At 40.1% G+C, this 20,212-nt stretch overlaps 1 protein-coding gene and 2 long non-coding RNA genes across 15 annotated transcripts in view; 2 read left to right on the top strand and 1 right to left on the bottom strand.

Moving 5' to 3' along the window:
* LOC103155725 (uncharacterized) overlaps positions 1 to 20,212 on the top strand; it is a 47,042-nt gene that overhangs the window by 22,521 nt on the left and 4,309 nt on the right. The window lies entirely within an intron of this gene.
* LOC107833669 (uncharacterized) lies at positions 9,589 to 12,686 on the top strand. The gene is made up of 2 exons (XR_001659438.1): positions 9,589 to 12,086; positions 12,456 to 12,686. It is a non-coding gene; the product is annotated as an uncharacterized LOC107833669 (long non-coding RNA).
* The window catches only part of sox5 (SRY-box transcription factor 5), a 245,942-nt gene continuing 237,893 nt past the window's right edge, over positions 12,164 to 20,212 (bottom strand). For 10 of the 11 annotated variants that reach the window (XM_016663484.1, XM_007577529.2, XM_007577564.2 and 7 more), the window contains 4 exons: positions 18,124 to 18,226; positions 16,974 to 17,147; positions 15,045 to 15,261; positions 12,164 to 13,468 (listed from right to left, as the gene is read on the bottom strand). In XM_016663484.1, the coding sequence (XP_016518970.1) occupies positions 13,171 to 13,468; positions 15,045 to 15,261; positions 16,974 to 17,147; positions 18,124 to 18,226 (792 nt within the window). In that variant the 3' untranslated portion in view covers positions 12,164 to 13,170. The remainder of the gene's footprint in view (positions 13,469 to 15,044; positions 15,262 to 16,973; positions 17,148 to 18,123; positions 18,227 to 20,212) is intronic. The other variant, XM_007577582.2, reaches the window with a different exon arrangement.

Raw genomic sequence — 20,212 nt, 5'->3', positions numbered from 1 at the left:
ACTCAACGTATCAGAATGCATTCCAAGGATTTGGGGTTAAAAACATGATTAATTTGTCAAACCATTCTCCATCCAGAGGAAGCATTATTTGCCTCTTTCACTGCGCCGTATATTCCCTAATGATGTTTCCTTTTCTAAAATAGTTGAGGGAAACAGATGATGTGAAAATAAATTGCAGTGATTGTGCATAATCGCTGGAATTTTCCCCTTTGATTAATGCAACAGAAAGCTTTTCATTATCCAGAGAGCGTTTGTTAAATAAAGCATTAATTTGAATTCATTTAAAGCTTTTCAGAATACTTATTGTGAATGAGATCGGATTGAAATTTCAATGAATGTCAACACTCAAAAAATTCTTACTGTCCTGAATCTCTCGCTGTCTCTCCCCCCCCCGTCCTCACACTCAAATGATGGCGATGGCTAACACAAGCCATTTAAACAATCGCCCCAATCCCACCCCCTGCCCCTCTTATCTTCAGGAGTTATGGCTCTAAATCTACTCGTAATACATAGCTCACTGAGGGTGTAATCCCTGGGAACATCAGAGTAAATCCGTGCTATATCCGCTACATGCAGACTACAGCGACCAGAGCCAGGGCCATTATGGTGACTGAGAAAGTGAGGGGCATTAACGGGCTGGGCATGGATTCGTGTTAACACTGAGCCATTAGGACACCTCCACTCTGGAAATCTCCCAAACCCTCGTGATCAAAACAGCTGTCCGAAGTGGAACTTTAAGTCCCTACTTTTGGCTGTTTGCCCTCTTGTTTGCCTTTTGGCTCAGATTGTCCTCGATTTGTCCCAATTAGAGGGGAGGGGGGGACAAAAACAAATAAAACTTTAACAGGTGCACCCAATGTCGTTTTACAATCAGACCAAACCAGGACCTGTCCAAAAACATGAAGTTGTCTATTGGTTTTTCACAAACCAAAAGGTTTTCAAAAACTAAAAGATGAAGAGAACAAACAAAATAATCTATATTTATGATTCAAAGTCGGCTGTGAGGATACATGGCTGTTTGCTGAGCCATTATGACACTTGTTTTGTCCTTATTAGGAAAAAAAACAAACTTTAAACTTTAAACGTATCAGCCATATACGTTACAATAGTTGCGTTTCTGTTGACCATATAATTGCAGAAAATGACGATGATAAATTTGCTTAATGGAAACACGCCAACTCACATTTTTCCATAAAAAGGTTTTGCGCCAGTTGGATTTTCAGCTGCATCTAAATTAGCGTAGTTCGCAAAACTGCAGTGGGAACACTTTTTGCATCACATGAATCACGTGATCAACAATCGGATGTTACTACAGGCAGAAATGAAGAAGACGACAGTAAGTGGTAGGAGGCATGCTTTTTAATGACTTACTGCATGAACACACTTATTATTTTAATTCTTTAATGGAAACGCCACATTTACAAAATTGCGTGTTTTGTTTTTTTTAATCGTCACAGATTTGTGCATATTTGTAATGGAAACGCATCTAATGAGACCAGACCACGACGTGGATGAAAACCAGAACTTGTATTTTGTTGGGGTTTTTTTTTTTTACCCCAAAACCTTCAACATTTTCAAAAACTAAAAGATGAAAAGAAGCAACAAAATCAGCTATATCTATGATTCAAAGTCAGCTGTCAGGTTACATGGCTGTCTGCTGGAGGGAAGAGGGAGGGAGGTGGATCTTGTCATGTCCAAAACAACAAACCGTGGAGGAATAAGTGGGCTTTTTAATCTTGGAGCAAAGAGAAGTGACGAGGCGCTCAAATTAAAAATGCAAACCCGAGCTCTCTCCCACCCTTTCCTCCCAGGCCAGAGCGAGAAACTAACACAGACAGAGCTCTTCGTGTACTGACGGGAAAATCGAGGCCCCTGGGGTCCTTAACTCTTTGGCCGGACGACAGTTTCCTGGCCTGAAGGGGTCAGCGGTGGGCTGTCTGGAAGTTGGCAGCCATTGGGGCTCCAGAGGGGATGTTTTGTAGAGAGATGGGGGGGGAGAGCGGAGGGGAGTTGAGAAAGGCTTTGGGGGTGGGGGGTGAGAGGGGTGTACATCTTGTGGCTGGTTGGCATGGAGCGGACACCAACAGTTTCCAAACACACTGGCTGTCGCTGCCAGGGCCTGCTGAGCTCTTCCACATTACACCACAGTCCGGGAAGACCAGAGGAACTGGAGGCCTGGAGCTACAGAGCCCCCCCTACAGATTCATTGGATAACTACAGGGTCCGGCGCTCGATTAGTGGTGCTTTACAACTCTCAATACTCCAAACAATTATATTTTGTGATGGTGGAGTTTAATTCCTGGAAGAAAACACAAGACTTAAAGCAATGAAAGTGTTGATAAAATTGATAAGCATACTTTATATCCTTGTTCTTGTGTATAGTAATTACTCTGATTTTTATGAGTTTATTCTACTAATTTCAGACTGATATTTTTTTAATGAACTAACAATTGTTGATGACTGAAAAATCTTTAAAGAGATAAAACAAATACTTGCATGTTTTGGAACTTTATTCAATAACTTTACAACGTTAAAAGCATAGTGTTTTGTTTCATTTTAAGCATAGTATGTTAAAGTACTAGTTTAGTTTTCCTGTCTAGTTCAGCTTAGACTAAGCAGAGTTTTAATGCTGTGGTTGTGGTCAGGTGTGGCCAGCATGGACTTAAAGGCTTCGTTTACTTCCTCCGCTGCCATTGGTAAAACTAAAGGTAGATTACAATTTTAAAACGGTGCAGAAAAGTGACATTGTTCACAACTTCTCCTTCTGTTCGCTGATTGGCCCAGTTCAAAATCTACTGGGGGAAATCCAATTCAATAGGGGAAATCCCAAATGGAGCACTGAAGTTGGCTAAGAATTCCCGGTATTCATGGTAGTTGGGGACCAGCCTCTCAAGCTACATTTGCTTTCTAATTCTTTGAATCTGTTCTGCAAAGAAATATCCAGATTTTCAAATAGTTTTGAGGTTGCTTTGATAGAAAAATCTCAATAGGGAAATCTGCAAATACTGCTAAATCTTAAGATTTCCACCTCTGTAGCAATTTTCCTCTGAATTTTAAAGTTGATATTGATCTCCCTGCTGGTAGCAACATAGCTACATAACAACCATACCAACTTAAGAAAGTAATTGAAAGTGTAAGAGTGGCAATGCTTGATAATGTTACGTTCCTAGTCTATTTGTGAAAACACAAACGGTCATTTTAAATGTTTTTTCTAGCGCCAATATTACCGTGGAGACGAGGGGAAACCACAACATTCAGGCCGATAAAACAGATGCTGTAAATAAATAAAAAAAAATAAATAAATAAACCGTCTAAGCCAGAGTGTAACAATTGTGAGACTGTAAACACTAGGCATGAGAGTTAAGAAATTAGAAGGATGTCTGCTCACAGCACAGGTGATCTCATTCCCTTATGCTACCAGGAACAATACAGGAAATCCAACAGGAGGGTCTTCTGCTTTTAGTGTGAGTGAATGAGAATACGGTAAAGCTCGGGGAAAGTGGATGCATTTACATAATGAAGCCATAAGTTAAACGACGAAGCATTTTACGACGGTTTCCGTCGGGTCGGGCACATTGCACTCAATGAAGCGCACCTGTGGGGGCAGTGTCACCAGCTGAACATTAATGCATGTTAGCTGCGTTCTCCCAGTCACCCCCGCTGCACCAGCGCGTCGCACAAAAACACCCAAACAGCTCCACGTTCACGTCCCTCTCAGCTGGAAGATTTACAATTACAGTTCCTTCCAAAAGTATTTACACCTCTTCAGAGTTTTAACTTCTTTACTTCCGTTCATTTTAGTGGAATTTTGAAAGATTAACCCAAACTGGTGCATTGCTATGACAGGGTTTCCCCCAAAAAGCCTGCTAAACCCGGTGGTAGGAAGGCACTTCACCACCGGGCCACCATGTTTTTGTGTTAATATATGTTAAAGTTGTAACTAAATTTAATAACTTGACTAGGCAGTTGTATGTTTTATGGAAGAAATTGTTGGCAATACTTACACAACTGTAGATTCTTTAAAATAAACACTAAAGTCCCATTTAGAGTGAATATTAGATCTGATCTGTAACTTAGTTTTCTGATTCAGCAGGTTAGCTTCATATTCAAATAAATGAGCTGTTGCTGTTGCTTCCAGTGCAGCAAATCATTCAGATTGCTAAAGTAGGCAAGGACTTTATTCCCTTTTCATTTTTCAGCCATTAACTAACAGGTTCCTGTCTGTTCTTTAACTTTTTCATTTCTTTTAGCGCTGCTTGATTTCTCTTCTTGCTGAACAACCTCCAGCCCTCGTTCCTGCAATTTTTTTGTACTTTTTCACTCTCTAATCTTCTAAAGCCCTTTCTCCTCTTTCTAACCCTGGTCGCTCTGCTCGGCGGTATTTCCATATCCCTGAGCTCTTTTTCTTTTCTTCCCCCTTCCCCTCTCTCGCAGCCTGTTGTATTCCCGCTCTCCCTTCTCATCCGTTTATCACTGGCCCTTGTTCTGTTAATCCCCGAGGGTTTTGTTTATTTGTGTTGGAGCTGCTTTTACAGCTTGCGACTGACCCCACCTATTTTCTCACCAGTCATTTGAACAGCAGGGCTGCTTTGCAGCTACTCCACCAATTAACATACCATTAGCATAATATTTGCATGTGTGCATTAGGGTGTTGATGGGGAGAGAAAATAACACTTTTACAGGGTTCTAGGTTGTTGTTTTTTCCCATTTCTCAAAAAAAAAAAAAAAATCTATATTTCATAGAATGACGTTAAAGCGCCCACAGCCTGATTTATCTCGCTTTGATTTGATTTGCGGCTCGGCGAGCAGCGTCTCCGTTTCAAGTTTACTGTGAAAAGTTCTGCAGCCCACCTACACGCTAACATCTGATGATCAAATTCAAATCATTTCTACTGTGTTAATTTAAGTCGTGTTTTATCAAAATGCCAATACTTACACATGTTTCGTGTCTTCTGAAGTATGAGTCAAAACTCAGAAATTTAAATATGCAATTCAGTGTTATTTAATAATAGCTCCTAAGTTTTTAAATTTTTTTTGTTTTTTTCTTTACTCAGATGAGTTACAGATATGGATGGGCGATATGGGTTTAAAGATTTGTCACAATATTTTGCGGTACTATTGTTATAACAGTAAAACTAACAATAATCATTTATTAGATCTTTTTTAGGCAACCATCTGACCAATAGCCCCAAAAACACCAATACTGCCTTCGAAAACATTCCTGTTTAAGAGAAGAAATGTGATTTGTATGACTAAGCAGCTCACAGTAACTGCATCATAAAATGTATTTGTATTTATTGATGCTTTAATTGAACAGTATAAAAAAAATTAAACTATAAATCCTGAGAAGTTATTATTTTTTTTAACATCTTAATTGGACTTTATTGTGACGACGACGAATCAGAATCCTTATGATAAGAAGTTTATTACGATAAATCATAAACGGTACGATTAATGCCCACCCCTGGTCACAGGTCAAGAGGATGGAGTGGAAACGATCGGCAAAGAATCTTCTGATGACGGCAGGAATGAGAACGGTTCACTGGGAGGCGACGCATCACAGCAGGGAGCCTCGGCTCAACAATGCCGTAATAAACTCGTTCGTACGTTTTGATGGAAGCCGACGGGAAGAGATGGGTGAAACCAGGCCAGCTGAGAGGGGGAGAAGACGAGTCCGGGGCGCTGAGCCAGTTTCCTGGCGCCGATCAGGGATCCACCCGCGGGCCCCGCTGTTCCTCCGGTGTGCCACGCCTGTCCCTCACATGCCACCGCTCCCAGAGCCGTCACATTAGGGCCGTCGCTCAAACTGCCGCCGCTTTTGTGTCCGTTTGAGGTTTCAGTCACCGAAACCTGAGTGACAACCGGCCCAAGGCATTAGTAAAATAAGCAGGTGTTCAACGCATCCAATCCAACAGGAGCCCCTGAAGGGCCTAGAGTTGTCACACAAGTCACGTATATGAATGGAAGTCTTTTTGTACAAGTGATGCATCATTGGTAATCATGCAAAAACCTCCCCAAAACATGAAATGTTTCTGTAAATTGGTGTAGTCTGACATTTTCCTAGAAATGTGTGTTGTTGAACAAGCTTTTTGTAGAGTTCCTTAGTTTTGATTTTTTGAAAGAACAGGATGGAGATGAAGGAGCATTTTATTGGATAAGTTCAGTCAGAATTGACTTCAGAGTTCCTGAAGCCTGAACAAACTTTTAATACAATTGCGTTACAGGTCTGTAAAGACAAATAAAGTGACGTTAATGTGTTTGAGTTGAGACACATTGACTGTTATGTAAAATAAAATAAATCTAACTATATTGTGTTGTTTAGGCAGGGCGGGTCGTACAAAATGTTCTAAAATTTGTCTTCAGAGTTCCTGTAACTTAAAAGTCCTTCCAATATGAAGCCATAGGAACCTCCAAGTTATCTTTGGTTTCCTTTGGCTGTATGCTGCAGAGTGACCTAGAACTGCCCCTCCCCAACTTGTTCCTGTACATAAAAAAACAAAACAAAAAAAACAACAGCTGGGCTTTATTCTTAGAAATTTAAATTTGGCTGGTTTGAAGAAAAAAAAACCTCCCAACAATCACAATTTGGAAACTAATGAAGCATGACCCATCACTGACGCTACTAGCACCAGTTAAAGGGGCAGTACTGTGTATTTTCCAGGCACATAGTGCTATTTTGTAGCACATTTAAGTAACTATCTTGCATTTAGTTGTTAAAAAATGCTAAATATAATTCATAACTTCAAAGAAATTCAACTTTATAATTTGACATTTTGAAATTGACCTGTGTCTTTAAGAAGCTCTGCCTTCAGCATGTTATAAAAATGCCTTTCCATGTCGAACATTTCAATTTTACATTACACTGGCCCTTTAAGGAGACGGCTGCAGATTAGCAACCGACTTGGATAGCCTGACTAATTAAACTAACTCTGCTCTCAGAGAGCAGAATGTCAAAATGCTGCTCAATAAACACTTCAAGACTACAGCTAAATTTAGCAGTTTATTTTATTTTCTGTGTATAACTATAAAATACCATCTGATATTTGCATGAATGGAAATAGTTGTTGCTTTTCTGATTTAAGTAAAAGCAATTGGATCACGTTGTGCTCTTTTTGCTCATCATACTGTGATAATGTCTTGCTTACCCACTGTGGTTGGCATAACCTGCCACTCGTCTGCCATGACAACGATTACATTAAATGTGTAATGCATAAACATTCAAACATGGATAATGTAAAGCATAAGAGCTGTAGGGTCTGATGGTATTTGGAATTTTTCCAAATCAAATCACGTTTTTCATCCCGTCTCCACATCTCTGACCTGATAGTGTTTAAAACTTAAATACAAATCAAGAGAAATAACCTTAAAGTAGATTTTTTATTTTACTGTGCTTCGTCTTTACCTCGTCTTTTATACTCTGAAATTTTAATACGCAATCCACACACTGACAACTTTTTTTTATTTTAGCTTCATAAAACAAAAAAAAAACAAAAAAAAAAGATGAAATATGAGAAACCAGAAACCTAAACACTTGCTAGAATTGATTTTTTTTCCCTTCCTCTGATACTTGTGCGATTTTTAGTTTTCAGTGATGCTGCAGTTTGTGTGTGTGATGGTACGGCAGACCGGGGATTAGCCGAGCAACCAGAATCAGAGATGAAAGGAGAAGGCACTGCTCGGAGATGAACACACATTTGTGCTAATATCCCAGTTAGAGGCAAGAATTAATTTCTTTGAAATGTTTTCATAACTGTTTGTTTGTTTGCTACTAGAGTCATCTGGGGAATACAATGTTTAGAAACTAAATCCTAATCACACAAAAATATTAAAAGACAAAAATCTATTTTTTTCCCAATTCTGCATGCATATTTTTATTTCTGAAAAGTTGATTAAAAATTTAAATATGAAATTAATTTGCATTTATATATATATATAAAAAATTTATTAAATAAATAAAGTGAGGGAGGCCTTGGCTAGTGTGCTGCACTCAGCTCAAGCTGCTCTTGTCTCTGTATAATCCTCCTCCTCATGAATACATTAACGCTGCAGCCTTAAACTCAGTTTAGCTGGCGGCTCAGCGTCACAGCACATCCTATTACCGACTTTAAATCATTAATGTGACATCGTTTTCACTCAATTTCCAAACACCCACGGTTGAAAGAGGTGGGGGCGGGGGGGCAATCCACGGCATGTTTCACCGAGCCGATGCAGGCAGAGCGGCCGCTCTCAGAGCACACCGCTCGCAGATTTTCCCTGTTCGGAGCAGTTTGCACAAGCAGGAAAAGTTCAAGGCAACGGTGCTGATGAAAATAATTTTGCCTTTTGATAAGTTTTTTTCCCTCTTTGCTCTGAATTGCCCACCTCCAGCCCACCTTAGGGTGTGTGTGTGTGTGTGATTTAATCCGAGGCTAACCTCAGTTTGCTACCTTCAGCATTCCCATACTGCTGACAATAAAATAAAAATCCAAACTCTTTTTCTGCTCCTCAGCTATTCACACACACAAACCTTTTCTCTTTCTCAGGTTTTTTGCCTTCAGGCCACCTCTGAAAAATTCACGTCGCCCAGACAAACCGAATCCTTCACTTACCGTATTATTCCGCGAGTTTTGAATCTGCCCCCATCTTTCCTTTTTATTGCATCAAAAGGCGTTTTTTTTTTTTGGGACGGGGGAGCGTGTGTCTGTGAAGTTATGGTAATTTACAAAGCACATAAAATCCTGCCCTCTGAGTGCATTTAGCTTGTTTTTATGCGCCGCGCGTCGGCCGGGGCTGTGGGGGTTGATTGCAGAACATATGGACACAGATGGGGGACAGCATTTTAATGGGCACGCTGAGTGGGGTTTGGTGTTTTTAACCCCGGAAAATGGAGGCACGAACATTCTCAACATCCATAAGCAAGCATCAATTATACATTTGCGTTTTTTTTTTTAAAACAGGTGACAGCAGCCAACATGTTTTTCTCTTTTTTTTTTTTTTTTTTACAGAAAAGTGTCCCTTGTTGTGCTTAATTGGGTTATCTGGTTGCTAACAGGCTGTGATTCTTCATCATCTTCTTCCCTCTGATTGGAGGGGCAAGAAGGTGGACTTATGGTTCTAAATCATTCAACTTTGCTGTGATGACTCACATCATAATATTAAAATAAGATGCAAGAAAGACATTTCTAACTGCTTTTGGAAGTACCTGTCACTCTGCGTCCAGGTATTTATCGACACCACACTTTTATTGGTGTATGAAAAAAAAAAAGTGTGTCAATATGAAAGTTAGTGGCGGGAAAAAATGAGCAGGACCAGCACAAGTTTTACTCAACACATTGCTGTCTTTATTAGAGCCTTGTCTGGCAGTAATACTGAAAAAAAAGTGAACTTAGAACAGATGGTGGTGGCAGCCCACGGATTTTTTTTTCCTGTTTTTCTTTATTTCTTTGATATTTTTTTCATTTTTTTTGTGAGAGTACTGCGACTCCACTTTTCTGTGGCATGAATAAACATCAATAAAAGAGACAGTAGGGAGAGAAAACAAACAAACAAAAAAAAAGAAATATACAACTTATATTACACTGTTATGAACAAAATATAAATCTATAACTCTATGTTATATTTACATAATTATCTTTCTTGATTTTTTTTCAAGCTGAGATGGTAAGATAGTTTTTTGTTTACTTGTAATAATTCTTACTTTGTTGTGAGCTCCACTCGTGACTGATTGTCTTAAATAATATTTTCATTGTCTTGTTATGGGGACAGACCTTGCCAGCAGGGATGATTGATGTCTTTAATGCCCCACACGCTCTCCTGATTCCTCTCTCCAGCAACAGTGTGGTGATAACAGGGGTGACTTTACAGCATAATTAAGACCCAGAAGCGCTTTATGTGGAACATTTATATAGCGATTTAAAGAAAAAAAAAAAAAATAGGGGTTGGGGGGGAATCACTAAGCGACGTCACACCTGAAGAGTAGTCATGGCTCCTGTAGCGTCGCGTGGAGCTCAAACAAAGCAAAGGGCTCCTGATGAGGGAGGTTAGAGATACCGCCGGGCCGCCTCGCATGCCGACACGGTGAAACACTCCTGCTGGGTCAGAGTAAACACCGCTCTATTATAATGATGACGATTGAATGAAAGAAAATCACTGCTATTACAAAAACATGCTAGATATGTACAGGGTTTAAAAAATAAAAAAAAACAGCATAGGATTTGTTTAGTTTGAATAATCTCTTTATATTGTAGGCGTGTGTTTTAGTGATTGTTTGTGCGTGAAGACGGTGCCAGTCAGACTTTTGAATACACTACTCAGCATGAATGTCAAATAAGGGAGATTAAGTGATGAATTAAATATCTATAACTCTTAGAGTAAATAAAAAAATAGACCCACATAAACTGAACTTTAAGATAAGCTGTGTGCTATTTTATCAGTTGACTCAAATCAGTTTTCCTTTGTATAGGACCAAATTACATCAGTTTGAAAAGATGTAAAAAATTATTACATTTTAACTGATAGTTTTGTCAATACATAAGCCTCTTTCCAGCCCCTTTGAGAACATTTATCATATTGATGCAGTCCGAAATCAAAGGTTTGATTATGCATAATGTCGGGGCCAATCCAGACACCTTATGGTGGGCTGTTGTACTCCAGAGATAGTTGTTTGGGACGCCCAACTGTGTCTTAACGTCCAACGATTCGTTGAATGAGGAGAAATTGGTCAGTTTTCTGGAACTCAGAAACCACAATGGTTGAAGTGCTATAGCAAGGCCTTAAATTTCTTCAAGTCAAGATTGATTTTAGGAATCGAGGTGATGCTTGTAAAATTAAGAAAACTGCACCAATTACTACACATGGTTACAGTCTCATCATGTTGTACAAATGTTTTGATGTCACTGGTTCTGCTAAATGGTTGCAAAAATTAATTATCCTGTTGGAAGCAGCCAATTATAAACAAAACTGGTTTCAGAATAGTCAAAGCAGGCTAGAATTTTTACTGACCACTCCCAATTTTAGCCCTCTTTATAATATAAGGACTATGCTGCAGTGTTCATGCAAACTGAGCAATTTAAAGAGCCAGTGGTCAATTTTCAGACAGAATTATGAAAATACAATGTCATGGCTTGGAAAAGTGTGGAGTTCAAGTACAACTTGCTAAGATGTGTTTAGCAGGATGTTTAAAACAATTCTGACTCTTGTTTTATACAACCAATTCCTTTTTTAAAAATTCATGTTTTTTTTTTAAATCAGTCCAGCTTAAAATAAAAAAAAATGTTAAAATGTGTTATCAAATGACATTCATGCCGATCAAGAGTATGTAAACTTCTGGGCGGGGCTGTGGATGTGAGGATCCCAGCAGATGTTTCACTGCGGCTCGGCGAGGCGGCTCAGCTAGTAAACGGGGTCAGGTCTTTGTTCACAGAAATCCTTCAAATCATTCTCAAAGAAAACAACAAAAAAAAAAAAGAGAGGAAACCTTCACATTGTACATGGTGATAATCATTACAAATAAAATTATAACAATAATAATAAAAAATCTTAATGTTTATCTCTGACTGCAGAGAGTCTGAGTGCTTCGTAGAAATGGGCATGGACATAAAATAAAAATAAAAAAAGTCTTCAGCGTCTTTAGAGGAGCTCGCTGTCTTAACTGCGCCACACATCCGTCCGCAGGGGTTAATACAAGTCAAAACAGATTTAGGAGGGGAAAAGAAAGACAAACAAACAAAAACAAAGCAAGGTAAAAGGACAACTTCTGCTTAAATCTAAATCCTACCAGCTAAATAGAATAATGTTTCAGTGACCGTTTCATACGGTCACAAAAACCTGATAAGGAGAAAAATAAATTATACTGTACATAACTTACTTAACTCAGGAAACGCTGACCATCCTCTTAATTATGGTTAATAATAATAATAATAATAATATTAGACTAGAGGCAGTTTTAAAGAAAAATAATAATAAAATACAGAAACACTGACTGCACTCCGGCTCCACCCACTGGCTTACAGCAGGACGACGTTGATTGGAGGGAGCAGAAAACACTTAGACACAACAATAGCTTTCTGTGTGTGTGTGTGTGAGAGAGAGAGAGAGAGAGAGAGTGTGTGTGTTACAGCGCATTAACAGCAGCAGAACAAGTTTCTTATCCTTCAAGATTTTGTTTTAGCTCCTTTTTTTTTTGTTGTTGCTCTAAACCAAAAACAAAAGTGCTGTAAGCAACACACACCGACGCCCACCTGTCGGATGTTTCAGGCGAAGTCGTGCTGATTTTTTAACCTTTTTTTTTTCTTTCTTTTTTTTTTTTGCCTTACACGATATCGAGATGGAGATAGGAGGGACGGAGTGAGAAGAAAACTTGTGGATTGTCTCACAAACACAGTGCTTTCGATTCCACTCCGGGACACCCCCTCCGCCCCCTTCGATCGGTTCCGCCCTGTCTCCTCCCCCTGAGCGGAGGGGGGAGAGAGGGAGAGAGGCGGATGGAGGCACCGATAGCACACCGCTAGGCTGAGGATTCAGTTAAAAATAAAGGTCTGACGTCTTTCAGGTGCTTTACAACAAAAGGGAGGGGAAAAAAAGAAGTCTCTTTTTTTCTATTATTATTCAAACTTGTAGCACAAAAAACAACAAATCACATTCACAAGCCACTTATTGGCACCGTGTACCTGAGTGAGAATATTATAGAACCAAAGAACAAAAAAAGCTGTTTCTTAAAAGTGTCTCTTGATAATAAACAGGTCCACCATCCTAAAGTGTCATCTATTAGCCTTTGACAGGTCCGCTGTTTTAGTTTTTCAGTTTTAAAATGTCTCCTTTTCCTCCGGATCGGACTGGAAAGGGTTGATTTTTATAAACGTCTTCTCACTTGTGGCATCACACTCTCGCAGTAGTACTTGAATATTCCTCAGTGAGCTTTAAACTGGCTTCCTCCCAGACTCCAGCATGTGTAACAGTCAGTGTGAGTGACAGGTCCTGTGCTTCCGTTGATTGATCAGATGCTGGTATCAGGACTCGAGTGGGAAGGGAGGGGAGCTGGCTCTGCCCAAAGAGTCCGTGTTAGTCAGGAGATGAGGGGATGGGAGGTGTTTTTATCTTTTAAGCTTGAGGTGACTGGCGAAATACAAACTCCTCTTCCTGACTGATGTGTTTAGAATCTTTAGAGTGCCACCGGAAGTGACCGGTGCCGCCTTAATGGGGGATATGGTTGTCGTTGTCGCTGGCGTAGTCAGCCTCTTCGTCCTCATAGTCAAAATCATCGTACACGTCACCGTTGCTGTCGTCTAGCCGCAGCTCCTCCTCCTTGATTCGTGGCTCGTCCCCCTTCAGTCCGGGCATGTGGGGGTTCTGGTGGTGGTTGGCATTGGGCTCTGGGCTGCTGGACATACTTGAGTGCTCTGAGGGCATCTGGGGGGAGGGCATCCCTGCCATTGAAAGGGCACCTGGGTAGACCATGCCTGCAGAGGATAAGGGCAGCTGGCCCTGCTGCCTGTGTGCACAACGAGAAAGGAAAGTTAGGAGTAACGTCAGAAATATGCTGTAGTCAGTAAGGTGAAACCTTTGCCTCATTTCCACTGTGCTCAACAGAACGATTTCCACCGCCAATTGGACTTCAACTGGGCAGGCAGGGTTGAACCCGAACACCTAACGTTGAGTCATTCGAGTGCGAAGACAAATTAGACGCACAAGAATGACGTTTTTCTGTTCCCTAATCAATACTGTGTTGAGAGGTGCCAGTAGTTCCACTCTTACCGTACCATACAACTATCCAATGGGCCTACACCTGAATGGGGTCCAGGAACAGTGCGGTACGGGTCGGTGGTATGGGCCCCTTTTATTATAGACAAAAAGAAAATAGCCTACCGAACTGTACCACTCAATGGAAACGAGGCATTTGTTAGCTCTGCTTAACAACTGAAGCAGTCTTTCTTTCTTGCAGAATAAGACGTTTTGGGTGTTCAATTATATTTTTGCAATATGAAAATACAAGCATTTCTTATCAAAGTTGAGCCTGACCCACGAAGAACTATCTAGTGGATGTATGCATGTGACTTTGTAACTGTGTAGGTAACAATTCACCCTCTACTTTGGTTTAAAAGGTTTGCTCCTTTTAAACCAAACCATGTTGGAAACATTTCCCTGATTACCACCATACAGAGTATACAGAGTCTTAAAAGGTTACTGTCGGAAAAATAGCTTAAACTTCTTTTAATTCCAGTTTGACTCGGTGTATTTCAGTGCTGTAGTCCTTCTCTGCCTGTTGTTCATTACCAAGCAGCTAGCTATTAACTTTACTTACTCGTTAAAGAGAAACTTCCACTGTTTTTCAGCACAAACTATGATTTGGAAAAATAAAATGTATCCCATTACAAATAAAGGGTCCTTTTACACAATTTAGCTTTAATTTGATTGTGAATATGATGAAAGTGAGGTAATTTTATTGCATGTTATTGTACCTGTAGGTAAAACATTGCTGACCCAGGCCTAAATTTAGGGTATTTAGTACAAACTGAGCTACTTGCATTATCTTGGTTTGTTTAAAAAAAAAAAAAAACAATTACAGGAACATCCAAAAATGAGAATAGTACACGTAAATTAAAAGTAGAGATGCACCAGAGTTTATTCACCAAATTATGATTTCAGGTTTGCTGTAAACATTAAAATATTTTTACTCAACGTTCTGTGACAAAGCACCTTCCTTTTTGAACACGTCACCGATAGTGAATTTTTCTCTCTGTATTAACTTCTGTACTGAAGAGTGTTGTTATGGCAGACTGGTAAAGTTTAAGTGTTAATGATCTGAAAAAGGTCCCACAGGCTGGTTAAGCTGAAACATGTCTGATGGGTCACCAGCCAATTTTAGTGCATCTCATTTGTCAAAATCCTTATTAGTAACTATGATATTTACATAAAAACTAAAAGAAGAGGGAGGAAAATCAAATTTACATTCAGTCTCTGCATTTAAAACAGAAATAGAATGATGAAAAAAAATCCTATAAATTCTGATCTTTTTATTTGCAAAACAAACAAAATCCTCCTGGACCTAGAACTACCCAGTCCCTCACCCTACGCTGAAGTATTGTCTCATCTCCTGCCTGCGGGACCTCATGATGGCCTTGTACTCGCCGATGCGCAGCTTCTTGCCGTCCACCAGGCAGGTGCGTTTGGGCCGCGGCTTGTACTTGTAGTCCGGGTATTTCTCCAGGTGCTGCTTGCTGAGGCGAGCCTGCTCCTCGTAGTAAGGCTGCTTCTCCAGGTTGGTCATGGCTTTCCACCTCGAGCCTGGAGACAGACGGAAAACAGTTGTTAGGTAGGGCTGGGCAATATGGCTGAAAAACCTAACATGATATATGGTAGCGTGACCCTTATTTTTATTTTTTTTAAAGCAGTTATGAGGCGTGGTGGTAAAGCTGAAACTGCGGCTGCGTAAGTTACTCAACAGGGTGTTGCTAAGTAACCGAAGGGTGAGTGAGTTGGGCTACGTTCACACTACAGGTGTTTAATACTCATTTTTTCTGTGCGGATGTTCACATTTCCAATTACATGCGACTTGATGTGTGAACTGCAAGCAATATAGAAGTGTCCTGCATGTCCAGGAGAGGGTGTAATAATGCAAGCGTGCTCAGTGTTTATGGAAGTAATGGTGGAGCATATTTTGCGATTTATTTATTGCACTTTAACAATATTAATCCTCATTGTTGTCATCCATGGTTATTGTTTTTCTTCCCACTTCTGCGTATCAGGATGCAGAATAGTGACTTTTATTGTGCATCACTGACATACAGGTCATACAAAGGCAGGTCACGTTGGAAAAGGTCGGATAGATGTTAGATTTAGAACCACGTGTCCAAGTAGCCCGGGTCAAATCTGTAAAAACTAGATCTGTGTTGTTCAGACTGTCATGAAAAGATGAGAGAGGTCACAAAAGGTAAAAAAAAAAATCTGATTTGGGTGACCTCAGGCTGCAGTGTGAATGTAGTCTTAGTTGATGCCAGGTTGAGCAGCTAAAGTTCTTCCTGTGTCTACATCCCCCAGAATGCTGTGAGATTCTGGATTGGAGTTCAGTGAAATTATTGAATATTCTGTCAGATGTACTATCTATTAATATTAATCATGCAATGTTTTATTGTCCAGACCCATCTTTCAGCGCAGTCACTGATTACTACTAGTCCTGACATTTCTTTGAAAACATGACCGTCTGTGTGCTGATGGGCTACTCTGACTGATGTGTGGTGTAGGACGCTCAGCAAACAGTTTAAACTGATACATGTGAGGATGAGCTTAAAGCACGCGCACACACACACACACAGTGTGGTGCTGGAAGTGGCACCCGGAACGAGAACGCAAAAGAGAGCAAAGGAGGGTTAATGAGGAGCACCGCTGGGACGACAGGTACTCATCTCAACTAATGAGGACTTCACTTAACCTGCTGTCATCTCTCAGCTCGCTTGCTGCTCACAGATCTGTACTGTATGTCTGTGTGGGTGGGTGGAAAATCTTGTGCCTGTCTTCTCCTGTGTGTGTGTGCTTCATATCTGGTCTGAATTTGCACTTGACTACTGTATGTTTAATGGGTAAAAGCTGTCAGCGCACGGCTGTTCTCTCCCCCTCTCTCTCTTCTCCCTCTCTCTGTGTTCTGCGATCTGTTAGCAATTGAGAGCGTGGAGGCTTATTAAAACCAGATTTCCCTGTGTTATAAAACGCTTAGGAGCTCTTTAAAATGTCAGGGCCGATCCCGGCGGTCTGGGGGAAATGTCAGGCGGCCTTGCGCTGCTTGTTTAATGCATAATGAATTATATCATCATTTGTCGTGGTTGTGCTCTCCCCCAGCCTTTCATTAACGCCCGCTTACACAATGCTGCCGTGGTAAGAAAGCAGCATTAGTTTGCAATGCACGTGTGTGTGTGTGTGTGTGTGTGTGTTTGAGACGGAGAGATGGGTTATATGATAAGGACGCGCCGAGCGCCGTGAGCTGCTGAAGGGCAGTAGTTTACCGAGGATCTTGCTGATGTTGGAGTTGTGCATGTCTGGGAAGGCCTGGAGGATCTTCCGCCTCTCGTCCTTGGCCCAAACCATGAAGGCGTTCATCGGCCGCTTAATGTGCGGCTCGTTGTTGTTCCTGCCACGCGTTTCCCGAAATATTCTGGAGTCGGACACGCTGGGGGATCCTGAGGAGGGAAACCAGTTAGGAAGAGACAATAGTTATGCAATGTAAAATGAGAAAGAGTAGATCAATTTTTGTGCAAGGTTGAAGCACACACTTCAAAAAATACAAAATGTTACCAAGTATTTTTGGTCTTGTTATAATATAATTTAATATAAATATCTTAGTTTTGTCTTATTTCAAGTGTACTAACTTACAAAAGTACTTGTTCCACTAGCAGATTATTTCACTTATAAAATTGGATATAAACATATTCTTGATTGTTTTTCTGCTGAAAGACCGAAAGGCGACAAGTTTTTACTTTTCTGATGTCATCCATTTAAAATGGACTGTTAATTCAGAGTTTGTAATGCTGGTCAATTTTCTCACCTCGATCTTAAACCACAAACCAACGTCTCAGCAGAGTTTCAGACTCTAGACATTTATGTTCAAAGTTCTTTACTCCATAAAAACTTAATACAGTAAACAATTATGAAATAGCAATAAATACACTTTTGTCAAACGTTCAATTCTGCAGATTATTATTAATCAAATGCATATAAAGGAACTCTGTTTATTATAAACAAATATTAAAATATCAAAAAGCATAACCCTTTTTAAATTGAATGTTTCCTTATCTTTAAAATTTAAAGGGTAGCAAAAAGAAATGGGACTGAGATGATATTTTTTACTCAGGGGAAAAAGAAAAGCAGTGAATACTAATTAAAGACTTACAAAATTTCAAAGCTAGCATAAAATGAAAATAATGGTTTCAGTTATATTTGTTAATAAACAACTCTAGGTTTTAAATAAGTGTTAAAATTAAAGTTTGAGTTTACAAATAAAATCAAATCAGTGAGATTTTGCTAAAGCAATAAAAGATGAATTTTTACTTCAGTGTATTTGTATCTGCTGTGCAAGTCATCTTTCCTTTAATGCTCAGATATTCTGAATGTGAGCATCCTTCCTTTGGCATTTTGTGTGTGTGTGTGTGTGCGTACCGTCGGAGTCTCCACTCATGGTGAAGTCCAGCATGGCGTGGCTGAACTTGTCGTCGGCCTGCTGCTTCAGCTGCTGACTCAAACTCTCCAAGGCAGCTTTGTCCTAAACGGCACAAACAGTTCACAGTAGCAGTCGGTCAGTGTCTGAGTCATATGCTGGGAAAACATGAATGAAACTCCAAACCTGCACTTCTGACTGGCAGCTCCCATTACAACTACTCCCATATCTTTACAATCTTTTTTTCTCTCTCTCGTTTTAGACATTTGAGGTGAAAATGAACAATTGTTAAGTGTTATAAAAATATATATACATTTCCCCCCAAACAGACAAGCTGCTTGACATGTGGAAATGTTAAAAGCCTGAACACACATCTGCGTTTGAGTGTGTTCCCATGTAAAAGAATGTTGATTTTACTCCGGTTTGGATGTTTACTGTTATGTGAGTGTGCTGCTGATTAAGTGTGTGTGTGTGTGTGTGTGTGTGTGTGTGTAGCAACTCCTGGCAGCCACCTGCGAGAGTGGAGTGCGGCGGCTTGCCTCTCTCTTGCAGAGGCCCCTGAGGGTCGACGCATTAGAGGGAGAGAGCGCGGCGCGGACGAGAGCGGGGCCACGCCGCGCGGCCCCCTGGGTATTTATTACAACCAATAAAAGGCTGATTTACTGAGCATTTACATGCTTAATGCAAGCAGCCGGCACACACTGCGCTGGAGCTCGGCTGATGCTCGCTCGTGTGTGCACACACACGCACACACACACACAGGCGGCACGGCACCAGCGCCAACGTTTTACAGTTTAATTACACGATTAGGAGCTCTACCCAAAACACGGCCTTCTTCTAAAACGATGTTTCACAAAGTGTCCTCCTCCATTTCCATGTGACCCTGGTGAGCCGGGTGGCTGCAAGCAGGGAGAGCAGAATGCTAATGAAATGCATTTTATCTATTTTTTTTTTTTTGTCCAACACTGTTTAATTGTTAGAGATAATTTCTCTCCTCCCCTCCAATAGATTGGAATAAATAGGGAAGAGGAAGAATAAAAGCTCTAAATGTTTCAAAAGTATTTCAGTTTTAATTTCTTCTGCTTTTATAAATGCATAATAACCCTCAATGGTTTGGAGTTAGTCATTTTGTATGTAAATCAGAAATATTTTAGGAGTTTTTCCCTCATTTTGCTCTAATGAAAGCCTCATTCAGTACTCGTTCCAGAAAAAAAAAAAAAAAAGAGCACAAAATGTCTCCTCACACTTTCAGATTTTAAGATTAAATATGCACTCTCAGTTGGCTTTGTGGAGTGTGTGTGTGTGTGAGCAGAGACGGAGTGGATGACAGTCTAGTCTGACATTAAGCCCCGGTACAGTACATGGGAAAAGTGGATTGAATGGCTGACATGAGAGCGGAGACACAAAGTAGTGACAAAACTAATCCTCTAAGTGTCAGAGACGCTGCCGCCGTATCCCAACACACAAAGCCCAGAGCGGCTGAGGAACAGGAGGAGCGGGGCTGCAGAACATCACAAAGAATCACCAATGTTTCAGAAATGCTCCATATTTCCTCTTGATCATACATACAAACAATTTTAAATATCATTTATAACAAACATTTAAAGCATTTACATCAAATTTAGTCATTTTAAAAAGTCCAAAGAATTAAATCATCTCCTTTAAAATTGGCCAAAAGATTATTTCCTACATTTTCACTCTGGAAAGATTTGTTGCTGAAAAGTTTAAATTAAATCCCAGCTGACGTTTATTTTGAGTGAAAATAAGAGCTTCAAGTAGTTTTAATGCTACAGTTGTAAAGTCGGCTGCAGTGTAAATAGTCTGTCCAATTAAACAGCTATTGTCAAAATGTATGTTACTCCATAAAGAGCAGGACGGGGCAGAAACTGGGTTTGCAACTTGCAAAAAATACTCTTTAGTTTAGTGGTTTCTTTTATATATATTAGTGTTAATTAATGATTCTAAATACAATATTTATCAGCAATATCAACATGAATACAGTAAAGCAGCAGGAGGAATAACTCCTGCTCTGATGCTCCAGCTGATTCCAAATATGTTGAACAAATACCCAGAGTTTATGTGAGCCGCTGA

Source organism: Poecilia formosa, unplaced genomic scaffold (assembly GCF_000485575.1).
Source record: "Poecilia formosa unplaced genomic scaffold, Poecilia_formosa-5.1.2 Scaffold9, whole genome shotgun sequence".
Taxonomy (NCBI): Eukaryota; Metazoa; Chordata; class Actinopteri; order Cyprinodontiformes; family Poeciliidae; genus Poecilia; species Poecilia formosa.
The sequence above is the reverse complement of the archived record's forward strand: the minus strand, read 5'-3'. Positions and strand labels throughout refer to the sequence as shown.